At 51.7% G+C, this 12,831-nt stretch overlaps 5 protein-coding genes across 5 annotated transcripts; 1 reads left to right on the top strand and 4 right to left on the bottom strand.

Annotated features, from left to right (window-relative positions):
- Positions 1-117: 117 nt before the first annotated feature.
- Positions 118-2,607, bottom strand: NFIA_022640 (E3 ubiquitin-protein ligase HEL2; the record flags this gene model as incomplete). Its single annotated transcript, XM_001265449.1, has 3 exons — positions 118-1,771; positions 1,828-2,066; positions 2,134-2,607. The coding sequence occupies 3 exons, from the start codon at positions 2,605-2,607 to the stop codon at positions 118-120; spliced, it is 2,367 nt and encodes a 788-aa protein (XP_001265450.1).
- A 787-nt stretch (positions 2,608-3,394) lies between these two features.
- Positions 3,395-4,480, bottom strand: NFIA_022630 (SWIB/MDM2 domain protein; the record flags this gene model as incomplete). The annotated part of the gene is made up of 4 exons (XM_001265448.1): positions 3,395-3,580; positions 3,649-3,702; positions 3,756-4,226; positions 4,328-4,480. 4 exons carry the CDS (start codon positions 4,478-4,480, stop codon positions 3,395-3,397), a joined length of 864 nt encoding a protein of 287 aa, XP_001265449.1.
- An 820-nt stretch (positions 4,481-5,300) lies between these two features.
- On the top strand, positions 5,301-7,730 carry EifCb (translation initiation factor eIF3 core subunit b; the record flags this gene model as incomplete). Its single annotated transcript, XM_001265447.1, has 4 exons — positions 5,301-5,373; positions 5,454-5,646; positions 5,709-7,236; positions 7,302-7,730. 4 exons carry the CDS (start codon positions 5,301-5,303, stop codon positions 7,728-7,730), a joined length of 2,223 nt encoding a protein of 740 aa, XP_001265448.1.
- A 321-nt stretch (positions 7,731-8,051) lies between these two features.
- NFIA_022610 (putative extracellular SCP domain protein Pry1) lies at positions 8,052-8,906 on the bottom strand (the record flags this gene model as incomplete). The annotated part of the gene is made up of 2 exons (XM_001265446.1): positions 8,052-8,561; positions 8,622-8,906. 2 exons carry the CDS (start codon positions 8,904-8,906, stop codon positions 8,052-8,054), a joined length of 795 nt encoding a protein of 264 aa, XP_001265447.1.
- Positions 8,907-9,626: 720 nt separating this feature from the next.
- NFIA_022600 (exocyst complex component Sec10 family protein) lies at positions 9,627-12,418 on the bottom strand (the record flags this gene model as incomplete). Its single annotated transcript, XM_001265445.1, has 3 exons — positions 9,627-9,897; positions 9,953-12,230; positions 12,307-12,418. The coding sequence occupies 3 exons, from the start codon at positions 12,416-12,418 to the stop codon at positions 9,627-9,629; spliced, it is 2,661 nt and encodes an 886-aa protein (XP_001265446.1).
- Positions 12,419-12,831: the final 413 nt, after the last annotated feature.

The raw sequence follows: 12,831 nt of genomic DNA, 5'->3' as shown, positions 1-12,831 counted from the left end.
TGTAACTCCTTCTTACTTGACAGAACACTGCATACCGTTTTACGCTATCAAAATTACCTCTAACACAATATGTAACCGCTTAAATACGAATCTCAGACCTCAACATAGACAGACACCCTACCCAAAATGGAATAGTGTCTGCTTGCCTTTTTTGCCTTTGCCTTTCTTCCCTCCAGCTGACGACGACTCCCCGTAGTCATCCTCGGGCCCGTTCGCAGATGCGGAACCGCTTCCGGAGGACGATGCCCAAGCATTGACCGGTGGGGGTCGTCGATCGTCCCATCGAACTGTCCCGCGAGTGAGGCCCGCCATGAGGACGTTCGGCTTCGGCGCTGCGGGGAGAGCCGGGAATGCCTCGGAGTCATTTGTGTTCCGCACGGTGCGGGAGGGAGTAGGTGCCGGGTGGGAAGATGGGTTGATGGCGCTGGCCATGGTTCGAGCAGGAGTAGGGGCCGCTGCGGCCCAGGGTGTACCTGTTGCGGTCGCTCTAGAGGCAGAGCGGGCTGTAGAGGCAGAGAGAGGCGGGAAGGGGTTAGTGGATGAGGATGAGGATGTCGAGACGATAGAGCCACTTCTGCCAACAGCGGACCGGGAAGATTGTGCTGTCGATGACTTGAGCCGGAGGACACGCTTTCCACCGACACCGCTTCCATTTACTGTGCCGGGTGACATGCCTGGGATTTGGCCTCCTGGACCTGGTAAAGCGGGGTAGTCTTCATTGATCGCGCGCCAGTCGTTCCAGGCCTTCAGCAAGGCGTTGCGCTTGGATTCATCCTCGTAAATTTCCGCGAGCTCCTTGATAAGCTTTCCGAGTTCAGTACTAGAGGTATCGAATAAGGAGAAGAAAGCATCGATGAGCTCGGTGGGTGAAAGTGCCGACGTGCGGTATTGAGAGACTTTGGAACGGAAGTCTGCCAGCTTGCTTGCGTCGTTCCGGAGGAGGTTGGAGGCACGTTCAATTACAGCTGCGTGCCGCAGACGGCGAGCTTGATCCTGCGGAGTGGCAGGCCCAGACGCAGCCCCGACATTGAGAGCCTCCATTTCCGCAATTGGCGGGCCGGCGGGAGCTGTTCGAACCGGTGTTGCAGCGCCAGACCTGGCTGGCGCGCGAACAGTCTGAGTATCATTGCGAGTGAGCTGGCCGCCAAAGCTGCGGGTAGAAACAGACTGTGCGCTCTGGATAGCCATCTGTCGCTGATAAGCCATCTCATCTCGCCTTAATGGCTGGGCGCTTGATACTGGCAGGGGATCCGCATTCGGATCACGGCCGCGACCAGCACCACGGCGTTGTCTCTGGGGTTGATAAGGTGCTCTCAGGTCAAAGTCTGATAGATCTACCGTCCGCGCGTCTCGTCTAGCATCCTTGGAGAGTCCGTTGGGGTGGCACTCCAGCTGGTGGGCTTTCAGGTCCATCTGTGACTCAAAAACGACGAACTTCTTCTCTAAACACTCTTTGTCCAGGCAGAGGAAATGATCCTTCTGGAAATGATCCTCAAGGGCGTTGTAGTCAATGTAGTACTGCTGCTGCCGACTCCCCGAACGGCGGTCGCATATGTGGCACCTCTCATGACGGTCACGACAGTGCGCGTAGAGTTCGTCATCGCCGTAGAATCTCTTGCGGCAAAATCCACATTCGGGATGTCCTTTGAAACCACTTTGATCCAAGGCACCTGGCACATCATCACCGTACTTCTCGTGTTTGCGCAACTCTGCCATAGTGAAAAGTTCATGCTCATGCGTGAAGACCTTCTTGTTCCGAGTGCAAAGATCGCTGAATAATCGTTAGCAGCCCTTCTATCAACGCGCGCAACAACTCTGAGTATATACCACATCACTTTGCCATGCTTGCTCTTGACGTGACGATGCAGGTCAGGCCAACCCAAGCAAGCCACATCACAACTCCTGTCAGGGCAGTTGTACCGCAGCAGTAATACCGTGTCCTCGAAAATGTCATTATTCTCGTATTTGATTCCCAGATTATCATCTTTCTGAGAGAAATCCGCATCCGTGAAATCCTCATATCGTTTTGCCGGATCGTCCGTGAAAATTACATAGCTGGACTCGGTCTGGCCAGAAAACACACACGTTAGCGGACATTGGAGAGGAACATTCGGCCCATATGACGAAACACACCCTACAATGCGCACAAGCCTTGTTCTTATACAATGCTCGCAGTCTCAAAGCACAGATGTGACAAGTCCGGTGATTGCACGGCGAAACCGAGCTGTGTGCGACGTTCGACGCACAAATGAAGCAGATCTCGCCATCGTCCGCATCGTCCGTCTCCGCTGCAGCTACCTGCTTCCCTTCACCTTCTTCCGCCAGTGGAGCGCCTTGCGAGGGTGTTTCCGCATTAGCCTCCGGCGTTGCGTTCTCATCAGCGGCCTGACCCGGTCTGGCACTGCGGTTCTGCTTATCGCGTCCCCCGCCTCCTCGTCTGGGTCCCTGACCGCGGGATCGTGGACCCCTCCCAGCACCATCGGCCGGACGCTGTGCGCCTTCGGTCTGTCCTGTTTGATGAGAGAAACCTCCTCGGCCGCGTCGTCGGTTACCACCACGGTTCTGGCCTTGCGATGGGGTCGCTCGGGGCTGCTCGGTTTCAGACATGACGACAGCTGGCCAAAGTGTTATTGAGGACCTTGGGGTGAGAAGGATGGGGCAATGCCCGAGAGGGAAACGTAGATTTTAAAGGGCACGGCTATCCACTTCGAATACGCGACGAACGATTGTCTGGGGCGTGCTGCGGAGAATTCTTTTGAATGCGGGCTGTCTGTATTCTGCGGTGGGGGTGTGCGCGGCGGGCAAAAAGTTGCGCTCACTGCTTAGTTATCACCAAGCTTCTGAGAATATACACGCGGAGTACGGAGTAGCTGATCCTTCGTTGACAAACCTTCCGAGTCAACTGGCAGATTCGTCGAGAATAAGATTCAATCTCTCTACTGTCTACAGCGCGCTTAGGGCATATTATATAATTTTGCAGCTGGCAATAATTCCTGGTCCACTATCATAGTGGCCACAGGGGTTTTTTGGCGGACAAATACTAAAATCAAATATTAAATGACTCATGATGATTCGTCCTATGAAGCTATGGAAAGCTATCGACTATCAATGTCTAGCAGACATCCTCCGTCAAGTACTGTGTTGCGAAGGCAGCACCAACTCCCGCTGGAGAAACATATGAAAATGAGCATGGGCAGTCAAATCGCCAATGAGAGTAAGTATAAAAATTGAAATCGAACGGGTAGCGCCTGGAATCCAATGCGATATGCTGGAGAGGCAAAGAAACAGGATATGAAAAGAAAACAAATGTTCAGTATGCTGGTCATGGGTAGCAATGGCCACGCTGCAGTTGAAGCGGAAAATATCGTCGTGTATCGGTCGTATAAATGAATGACTATTCGTCCGGGCTATACAGATTTTGATTGAGGATCTTGGTCATCGTGAACATGTGTATGCGATCTTGTTTGAAAACAGCGCGCATGGCGTCGTCGCAACGGATTTGACGTCGGTCGTTTGGATCTTGTAAATCGTGTTCACGAATATACTGCCAGAGTCTCTTTACTGTTTGAGGACGAGAAAGCTGCTAAACGATTAGTAGAAGTTCCAGGGTTCAGATAAGACAGGATCGCCGTGTGAGGAATAGCGTACCGTAGTCTCGCCGTCCAGCAATGCTGAAAGCGCCGGCGACAGGTTCAATGGTTTCTGTCTGATTGTCAGTCGAGACTGACATCCTAGATGAAGTGCTGGAAACTCACGTGAAAACCGCCAGATCGGTTCACTTCCTTCTTTGTTTCAGAGCCTGAATCAAGATCCGAATCGTCCTCCGCCTTGACTTTCTTGGATGTTTTGGCCTTGGTCTTCTTCTTCACTGGTGCCGACCTACGAGCACTGGCACCTCTAGTCGGCCGAGCCCGCATGTTCTCCTCTGCTTGTAATTTGGCAGCATAGAGGGCATCTGCGTCGATATCGTGGTCGGGCTTCTTCTTCTTTGCCGGGGGTGTTTTGCTTGATGGATCGGACTGGTCATCGCTCTCCGCTTGACGCTTCTGAGGGGATGAGGACGGAGCAGGAGGTGAGGGCTCCGCAGGCGTTACTGAATCATGGTTCTGTGCTTGACCGTTGGAAGTAGGGGCGGTCGATGATGCAGCCGCATCAGAAGACCCTCCAATGCCGCTTTGTCCCGCGAATATATCGAACCTTTTCATGATAAGCTGCTTAATCGCAGCCTATATTAACAACGCGCGTTAGCAGAAATTCTGCAGTGCCCAGGGTGGGCCAATATTGAGGGGGGATAATTTGCGACAGAGTCGAGGACGGCGTTACGGACCTTCTGAGGAGTGAGATCATAGCCGACTACTTCCTGAAGGCCTTTGCGGATGCGCTTCTCGGAGATGGTATTCAGGTCGCTTTTTGCAAGAATTGAATCTATGACCTCTGTGTATCGGGCCTCAACGTCGGGGGATACTGTCGCGCAAGGCATGATGTCAGTAAAGACCGAGTTCGGAGCATATACAAAACACAGAATGGTGATCTTACGCGACATGTCGTCCAAGAGCTTCGATTTCTTATTTATCCACAGACGCAAAGCTGGCGAAGTTAGAATTGAGGTTGGAGAAATCGCTACAGGTCGAAAGTAAGTGTTGATGAGAGTAGAGTGAGTCCTATGGGTATCGCAATGGTGATAGTTGAGCTCGTCCAGATCTAAGCGGTCACTCACTTGGCGCTTAGGACCGGCGGGGCATAAGAAACGGAGATAGGTACCTATATCTAGGGAGACAGGACGGGACGAGAAGAGGCATATAAGTCTTTTATAAACAAAGACAGGATGAAGACAGTTCACCCCACAACAAGCGAGTATTCAACCTGCAGCAGCAAAGAAGTCCGGGATGATGCGTTGGTGTTGTTGCTCTTCCCCAGTAATAGTAGAAGTAGTACCTTAGAGAAGCGTAGAGCACTGACGAATCTTTAAGGCGTACTTCCCTCTCCGATCGATGTATGTACCTTACGAGAATAATACCACCTCGGTCTAGAACTATGCCGAATGAGGAAATCATGCATGAAAGCCCAGCCTGAGCCCAGCTGGGGCAGACGATGAGGTAAGCAGGCACGTGACTTGAGAAAAGTGCTGAGTCAGCACAGCGCACACAGAAGCGGCTGCGCTTGGGATTTGCTCTTTTTGCCCTAAAATCGAAGGCCAGCCAAAACGGGGTTGACCAGCAGAAAATTAGACAAGACCTCATCCTCGATATTCCCACCTCCCCATCGCCTTCGCTCCACCGTCCCCCCGGTCACGAACAGCCATGGCGCCCAGTTTCGATACTTTGTCTGAGCAGGACCTCCACGAAGAGGAGGAGGAGGAGATTGACTTCTCCGGTGAGTGCGACTGTTTTGGGTGGACGTTTTCTCGCTCTGTTGCCCCTCCTGGCTAACACGGCTCTTTGTCCGACATCCAGATCTCAAGGCGCAATATGAAGTGAAGCTCGAAGAGGGTTTGGATACATTCGTTGTGATCGATGGACTCCCGGTTGTGCCCGAGGAAAGCAGACAAAAGCTCATCAAGTTCTTGTTGAGGAAACTCAACACGGTGGGCCACACGTCTGAAGATGCGGTCTTTATGCCCCTCAACGACAAGAACATGTCCGAAGGGTATGTAAAGGTGGAAGAACACGGAGTTGCAGCTCGGGTAATTAACCTTTTACTTTCTACAGATATGCCTTCGTCGAGTTCGAGACCCCCGAACAAGCCGTCGCCGCGGTCAAGCAGCTGCACGGCACTCCCCTTGACAAAAAGCACACCCTTCTCGTGAACAAATTAATGGATATCGAACGCTACGGTCGCGAAGGGCGCATCGACGAAGAGTACAAGCCCCCCGCCATCGAGCCTTTCAAGGAGAAGGAGCATCTCCGCTCGTGGCTTGCGGACCCCAACGCGCGTGATCAGTTTGCCCTTCACCGTGGAGACAAGGTGGGCGTTTTCTGGAACAACAAGAACAATCCGCCCGAGAATGTCGTCGACCGTGCGCACTGGACGCAGCTTTTCGCCCAGTGGTCTCCCAAGGGTACTTACCTCGCATCCGTTCACCCTCAGGGTGTTCAGCTCTGGGGTGGTCCCGCTTTCTCGAAACAGAAGCAATTCCCCCATCCTTTCGTCCAGCTCATCGAGTTCTCGCCCGGTGAGAGCTATCTGACGACCTGGTCCGCGCGCCCCATTCAGGTTGAGGAGGGCCAGTCTATTTTGACTTACGAGGAGGAAGGAAAGAACATTATCGTGTGGGATATTGCGACTGGAAAGCCTCTGCGTTCCTTCGTCTCTCACGATCTCACTGCTGGTCCTGCGGGAGACGCCGAGCCCAAGAAGAAGGTGCAGTGGCCTGCATTTAAGTGGTCTGCCGATGAAAAGTACGTCGCTCGCATGCTACAGCACCAGTCCATTTCGATCTACGAGCTTCCACGAATGAACTTGCTCGGAAAGACATCGGTGAAGATCGACGGCGTCATGGACTTTGAGTGGTCACCCGCAACTGTGACTCGGGAGGGCGTCAAACAATACGAACAGTTGCTCTGCTTCTGGACTCCTGAAATCGGCAGCAGCCCCGCCAGAGTTGCCATGATGAGCGTGCCATCAAAAGAAATTGTACGAACACGTAATTTGTTCAATGTTTCCGACGTCAAGCTTCACTGGCAGTCCCAGGGTTCGTATGTCTGCGTGAAGGTGGATCGACACTCGAAATCGAAGAAGTCCATGGCCACCAACCTCGAGATTTTCCGGGTACGCGAGAAGGGTGTCCCTGTTGAGGTTGTTGACAGTCTCAAGGATACTGTGATCAATTTCGCTTGGGAGCCCAATGGCAATCGATTCGTTCTCATCACAACCGGCGAGGCTGTCGCTGGTGCTGCTGTTGCACCCAAGACCGCCGTGTCGTTCTTTGCCCCTGAGAAGAAGGGCGGAGCAATCGGTAACTTCAAGCTCATCCGCACCATTGAGAAGAAGAACAGCAACGCGATCTACTGGTCGCCTAAGGGTCGTTTCGTTGTCGTTGCTACCGTTCACTCCCAGACCAGCTTTGACATGGACTTCTGGGACATGGACTTCGAGGGAGAGAAGCCCGAAGCCGAGAAGGACTTTGCCGCCAACCTTCAATTGATGAAGACTATTGAACACTACGGTGTGACGGATATCGACTGGGATCCTACCGGTCGTTACGTCGTCAGCAGTGCTAGCGTGTGGACACACCAGGTAAGAAGCCTTTACCATCTTTTTCATCGATATCTGTAACATTGCTAACTTACCTCCTCTTCTAGTTGGAAAACGGCTGGAACATGCACACTTTCGCCGGTCAGACCCTCTCCGAAAACCCCACAGACAAGTTCAAGCAATTCCTCTGGCGCCCTCGCCCACCCACTCTTCTCAGCAAGGAGGAGCAGAAACAAGTGCGCAAGAACCTTCGGGAATACTCCAAGGAGTTCGACGAGGAGGACAGATACGCCGTCGATATTGCCAACACAGCCGTTGTCGAGAAGCGCAAGCGGGTTCTCAACGAGTGGGTTGCCTGGATTCGCCGGGAGAAGGAGCTCCTTGCCGAAGAGAAGGACGCCTACGGTCTCCCCGAGGAGGCCGACGACCCCAAGTTGGCCAAGGACGCCGCTGCAACCACACAAGAGCAAGGGGAAACTGTTGTGGAGGAGATTGTCGAAGAGATCATCGAGGAAAGCGAGGAAGTTATCGGTTAACTGGGGTTCTTTTTTCGTATCTAATGCTGTCCTCTTATCTACCCTATTTCTTTTCACTCTTCTCTGTCGACATCTTCGCCAATTTCTCTCCCAACATATCGGGATTTCTGTTTTTCTCTCCGCCTTAAGCCTCTTCCCATGATCAATTTGGCTTGGTTTCAGTCCAGGGTGTCTGGAACGTTCAAAAAGTGAATAGATATATGTGCTATCTCCCCAGCTGGGAATTTATGTACGCGATGTCGGTAGTACGAGAGATGACAATGCATGAGCCAGCGGATCTTCGCAGAGCCGTACATAAATATAGGTTTCCCATCTTCACAATCATACTAAATTCATAAAAACTATGAGCCCAATAAAAGCATTCTGATACTGGTCTCTCAACCGCCCATCATACAATTCCTCAACACCACCGGTCGCCGTAGCCGTTGCGCTCCCACTCGCACTCGCACTCGTGCTGGTCCCAGTGGCAGAACCCGTCGTCTCCGGCCCAGAATATGTACTCGCCGGCTGCACATTCACCCTGAAGAAAGCATTTTGGTTTCCAACCACGTTCCCCGCAGGCGAGTACTCACACACCACATACCAGCCCTGCGCCCTCGTATACCGACCCTCTTTGTCCTTCGCATCATTCCCATCTTGATCCCCGCAATTGAACGCCGCGCACCCAACCTCCCTCGTCGCCCTCCAGACCAACTGTGTGAAGTGCCCCGTTTCCTCGCTGAATCCCGTCGGTAACTTATAGTCGTATTTCTGGCCCTCGTCGCCCCAGGCCGCAACGGCGGCTGCTGGGTCCTGGTAGCCGAAGGCGAGGTTCTCGCCGTATGGGCCACCCTGGATTATTAGTCCGGATGCTACATGTACTTTTGATCGGATAAGGAGAGCGTGGCTCACTGAGTGCTTCCATTTACATCCCTCTGCCCAGTGTTTGGCGTATTTTGTTAGTGTCTCGTTCCAGGTTAGTTGGCTTGCGTTGTGCTCTCGGCGATAGGCGTTGCTGGTTGAGAGGACTGCATCTTTGAATATCTCGGGGGAAGTGTAGGAAGCTGGATGGGGGATTGTGGGTGTTACTGTGACTATGACCGTGTTTCCGGCTGCGTTGCTCGCGTGTATGCTGGGGAGTAGTTGGAGCCACAGGAAGATGGGGACAGCGAGCAGTCGATAGGTGGTAGGGATCATTTTGTTGAGTTTTAAATTGGGTTGTTGTACCTCGTCCTATGATTCATCTGCTCTTCTTTGGGGATATATGTATCGGTGGAGACACAGATTCAGTACAAGTGCTGTGCTCTGCTCATGTCGCATCAGCGAGCAAGTATATGGCAATTGAAATGAGACAAATGCAGAGCCAGATGATTAATCTCGGTGGTCCATGTTTATCTGCGATTCTGTATGGCGTGAGAAGAGTCGGAAAGTGTATTGGATGGCTCAGAGACAATACTGTTCAATTCATCGTGTTTCAGACAACAATAACTCCAGTACACCACGGCAAGACACAATGGGAAGCATGACGTTTTACCCAGCATGTCTGTCTCCAGGCAGCATCTTCTTTTTATAGGATAAAAACAAGCCAGCGTGCAGTGGTGGAAGTGTGTGGCTGAGACCGCTTGCGCTATGTATCAGCAGCCGCTCATTGACGTCAGTTCGACCGGAAGTCTATCGGCATCAAATCAAGATAAGCTCAGCTTCTCCGGGGATGCGTTCTAGATGATGCTGGTATTTAAAGATTGAGTTCCTCAGAACAAACTCAAAGTTGCAGGCGGTGATATCAATTCAAGCTCCGTCTTCCCAAGGTGGAGAATTGCCATCCGTCCCATCCGTTGATCGATAACTGTATTACCATGTGGGTATTCTAGCCTGTCTATCCGATATCATAATATATACTAGAGTCATACTGAATAATCACATAACGTTACACCCAATCCCGTACATAGCGCGTTCCACGTCGCGTTTCACCTGAAACCAGTCCGCTCGTCGTTCAGCGAACTCGTAGACTTCCTCCACCCTCCATATACCATAGAACCGATCCGCATCAGCAATGATAGTCGCCAGTTCCTTAGCGTCAGATGGATCGATCAGATAGATCTGCGCTAGTTCCCGGAAGGCTTTGAAGTAGAGGAGAAGATCGTTGTTCTTTAAGCTTTGGATGAATTTAAAGTAGTGGTTCATATCGCTAGCATAGTCAGTAAAAATCAATCACAACCTATAAATAGCCTGGGTAGTCTCACCTTATAAGCTTCAAGGACCCTTCGATGCTGACCCTCTGACGCTTCAAATGCTTACACAACGCTGTGAAAAGTCTTAATCCGACCTCCTGGTTGAAGACATCTAGCGTGCTCTTGTCCGTGCTCCCTACCAGCATCTGTGTATGTGACGAAACGACGTCAACCACGGCCGCGGCCGCCTCACTGACAGCTACATCCATGGTCTTTCGGTATGGATCCGTAGAGACATCGGGATTGAAGTCAGTAGCCTGCTGTCTGGTCGCGAGGATATAATCCACTTCCTCCATGAGGACATCGATACCCTTGTTCAATCCGGCAGCGACACGTTCGTCCAAGATCTGCTCGAATTTCTTCTTTTCCTTCACGGCAGGATCGAGAAAGTCATTGCGATCGGTGATCTTGGCCCCAACAAGCTCTTGCTCGTAGAAGACATCCATCATTTGCAATATAAGGTCACCAACGTTCACGAGCTCCAAGAAGGTAACTAGAGGCTCAACCCCTGCTTGATCGCGCTCGCCTTGTTCACGAGGTCTATAGTTGGATAGATGGTCGACCGCTTTGTTGAAACCGACAATAAGGTGCTGATGTCCCAAAATGCGTAAGAGCGAGACAAATATTGCCTCACATTGCTGTTTGGCCGCCGCTCCAGTCTCACCTCCTATCTTCACAAATTGGGCGGCACGGTCGAGGCTGGACTTGGCCGAGTGAACTAGGCTGAGAGCGATTTCGATACTAAACAGAGACCGGATGCCCTCCAACTTTGACTTCATGACGGCAGCCTTAGCTGCAAGCTCTGTGGTCGGAGGGGCCTCAACCGTAGGGGTAAGAGCAGGGGACGCAATAGTGGAAAACCTGTTCGGGCTCTTGAGCGCCGAAGACGGTTCGCTGCCGATGGACTCTTGATCGGATTTCGTTTCGCTTGACTTGGAGCTCGAAAAGCTGGGGAGAATGTTGACGGGTGCCATAATCACCTTTTTAAACGAAGTCAAAAAGTCACGCTTGTCGGCCTGTCGATTGACATTGGACATCAGAAATGATTCAGTCGAAGCGGCCTGCTCTGACAGTTGCCTATCCCACTCATCCACTACAGCCGCAGAGTTTTTCCGGAAGTGGTCGAGCTCTTCTGCAAGGTACAAGTCAATGTGAGGCTCATATACTTTCGCCACGATGTGGTGCAGAAACTCGTCAAGCGTGTCAGTTGTGTTCTGGATTGGTAAGAGTGCTTCTGACAAGTTCAGAGACTGCGCGAATGTCCCCGAGACGGCGATTAGGTATGACTCAAGATTTGAACGATGCAACTCGTCGAAGATCGCGGTCAAGAACGGATATAGCACGTCTTGTGCAACCTTTTCAACAAATGTGGGTCCAACATTCATGCTCGGGGGAAAGGCGCGGTTGATTATCGAGACTTCCTCATTGTAAGCCACACTCAGCCTGGTAAAGAACGCCTGGGTATGTTCGAGCTTGACCCGTTGGTTCAGGCCGTCAATACAGTCCGCTACCCTGCCCAAGTCAGATTTTTGAGTTATCAGGTGGTTATGGTTGATGAAGAATTCTATAGCGGAATCTCCGCCATTCAGAGTGAAGAGAACATGAGCGTATTTGCGCATCGTGCCGTCAATATCTTCACTCTCGTAACCTTGTCGAAATTCTTTCATAGCGGCTGTTTCGAACATTGATATGGCAGATTGTAGGCGCGCGTTCCTTTCCCGCCAACCTTCGGTTGTATCGCACTGAGCGAATAACCGCAATTGAGATAGTATTTGCGCTTGATGCTCAGGATCCGGATATTCCTTGAATAGTAAATTATCCGGGGATGGCCCAGATGTGACGATGTCGTCGTAGAACGGCGCCAATGCAGCATGGACCTTTCCATACTCAACGCGTGCTTCTCCGCGCACTGATCTCACTTGCTTCAACGCGCCCAACACAGGGTCCTTCTCCAGCTCGTGAACCTCTTCGGAAGGAACAGAGGTGGTGAGCTTAATCTGATCAAATCCATCCGAGAGTGTATTCAAACTGATCGCTGGGCCTTGTTCACTGATTGATTGTCCCGTTTGCTCGGCGACCTGTTGCTGCTCGACAGACTCCACGTTCGCGATCGTCCCAAAAGTCTCTTCAATATGTTTTCGAGCTTCAAATTCATTCCAGCATCCCATGCGTTTCAGTTTTTGCACCCATCTTGTATCATCGTAGGCCATTTCGCGCAGGAGTTTCGAAGACCGTGCGGCACGGATCAGATCGACGGGCGAAAGGTAATCGAGAATGGAGGACATGATCTCTGGTGGTGGTCAAATTTGTTAGTATAACTAGATATACTACCGGCAATATGGGCCACTTGATCCTGTTCAGCATACCTGCTGGAAGGGCAGCCCGGGAGATCTCCTCCATTGAGGCCATCTTGAGTGAAGCCAGTACGTCTCTGCGCGGTTTCCCGCCAGCTTTCGGCCCATTCCTCGCGTTCGCCATCTTGCTGTTTCGTGTTCAACATCGGGAGAAAAGAATTTGAAACGTCCCGATGATAGCTTTGAAAGCTCGGGGCCGCGGAGTCACCCAGTGCTGTTGAGCTGCTGGCGAAATACTGCGGGGCAGGATGAATATGGGAGAGATCCAATGTTGAGCAGAGAGGCTACCTATTCAGACAACACATGTAGACATAGTTAAGTATATCCCCAAGGTCCAACAGAATGGACCGTGGTGCTGATCGATAATTTGTGTTTGCGGCTGAAGGCTGGCAATGTGCCCAAGGACCCTTAGGCCTTGGCCAAAATAACTAAGTTCGCCTGTCGAGTTCCCCGGAAAATCCACACGACAGATCGGTGGCCCGATCTCCCGCACCAACCAACAAATTAACAATACCCAGGAAGTTAGCAGAATGGTGC

Source organism: Aspergillus fischeri, genomic scaffold, assembly GCF_000149645.3.
Source record: "Aspergillus fischeri NRRL 181 1099437636249 genomic scaffold, whole genome shotgun sequence".
Lineage (NCBI taxonomy): Eukaryota > Fungi > Ascomycota > Eurotiomycetes > Eurotiales > Aspergillaceae > Aspergillus > Aspergillus fischeri.
This window is presented reverse-complemented; position numbering and strand designations above follow the sequence as displayed.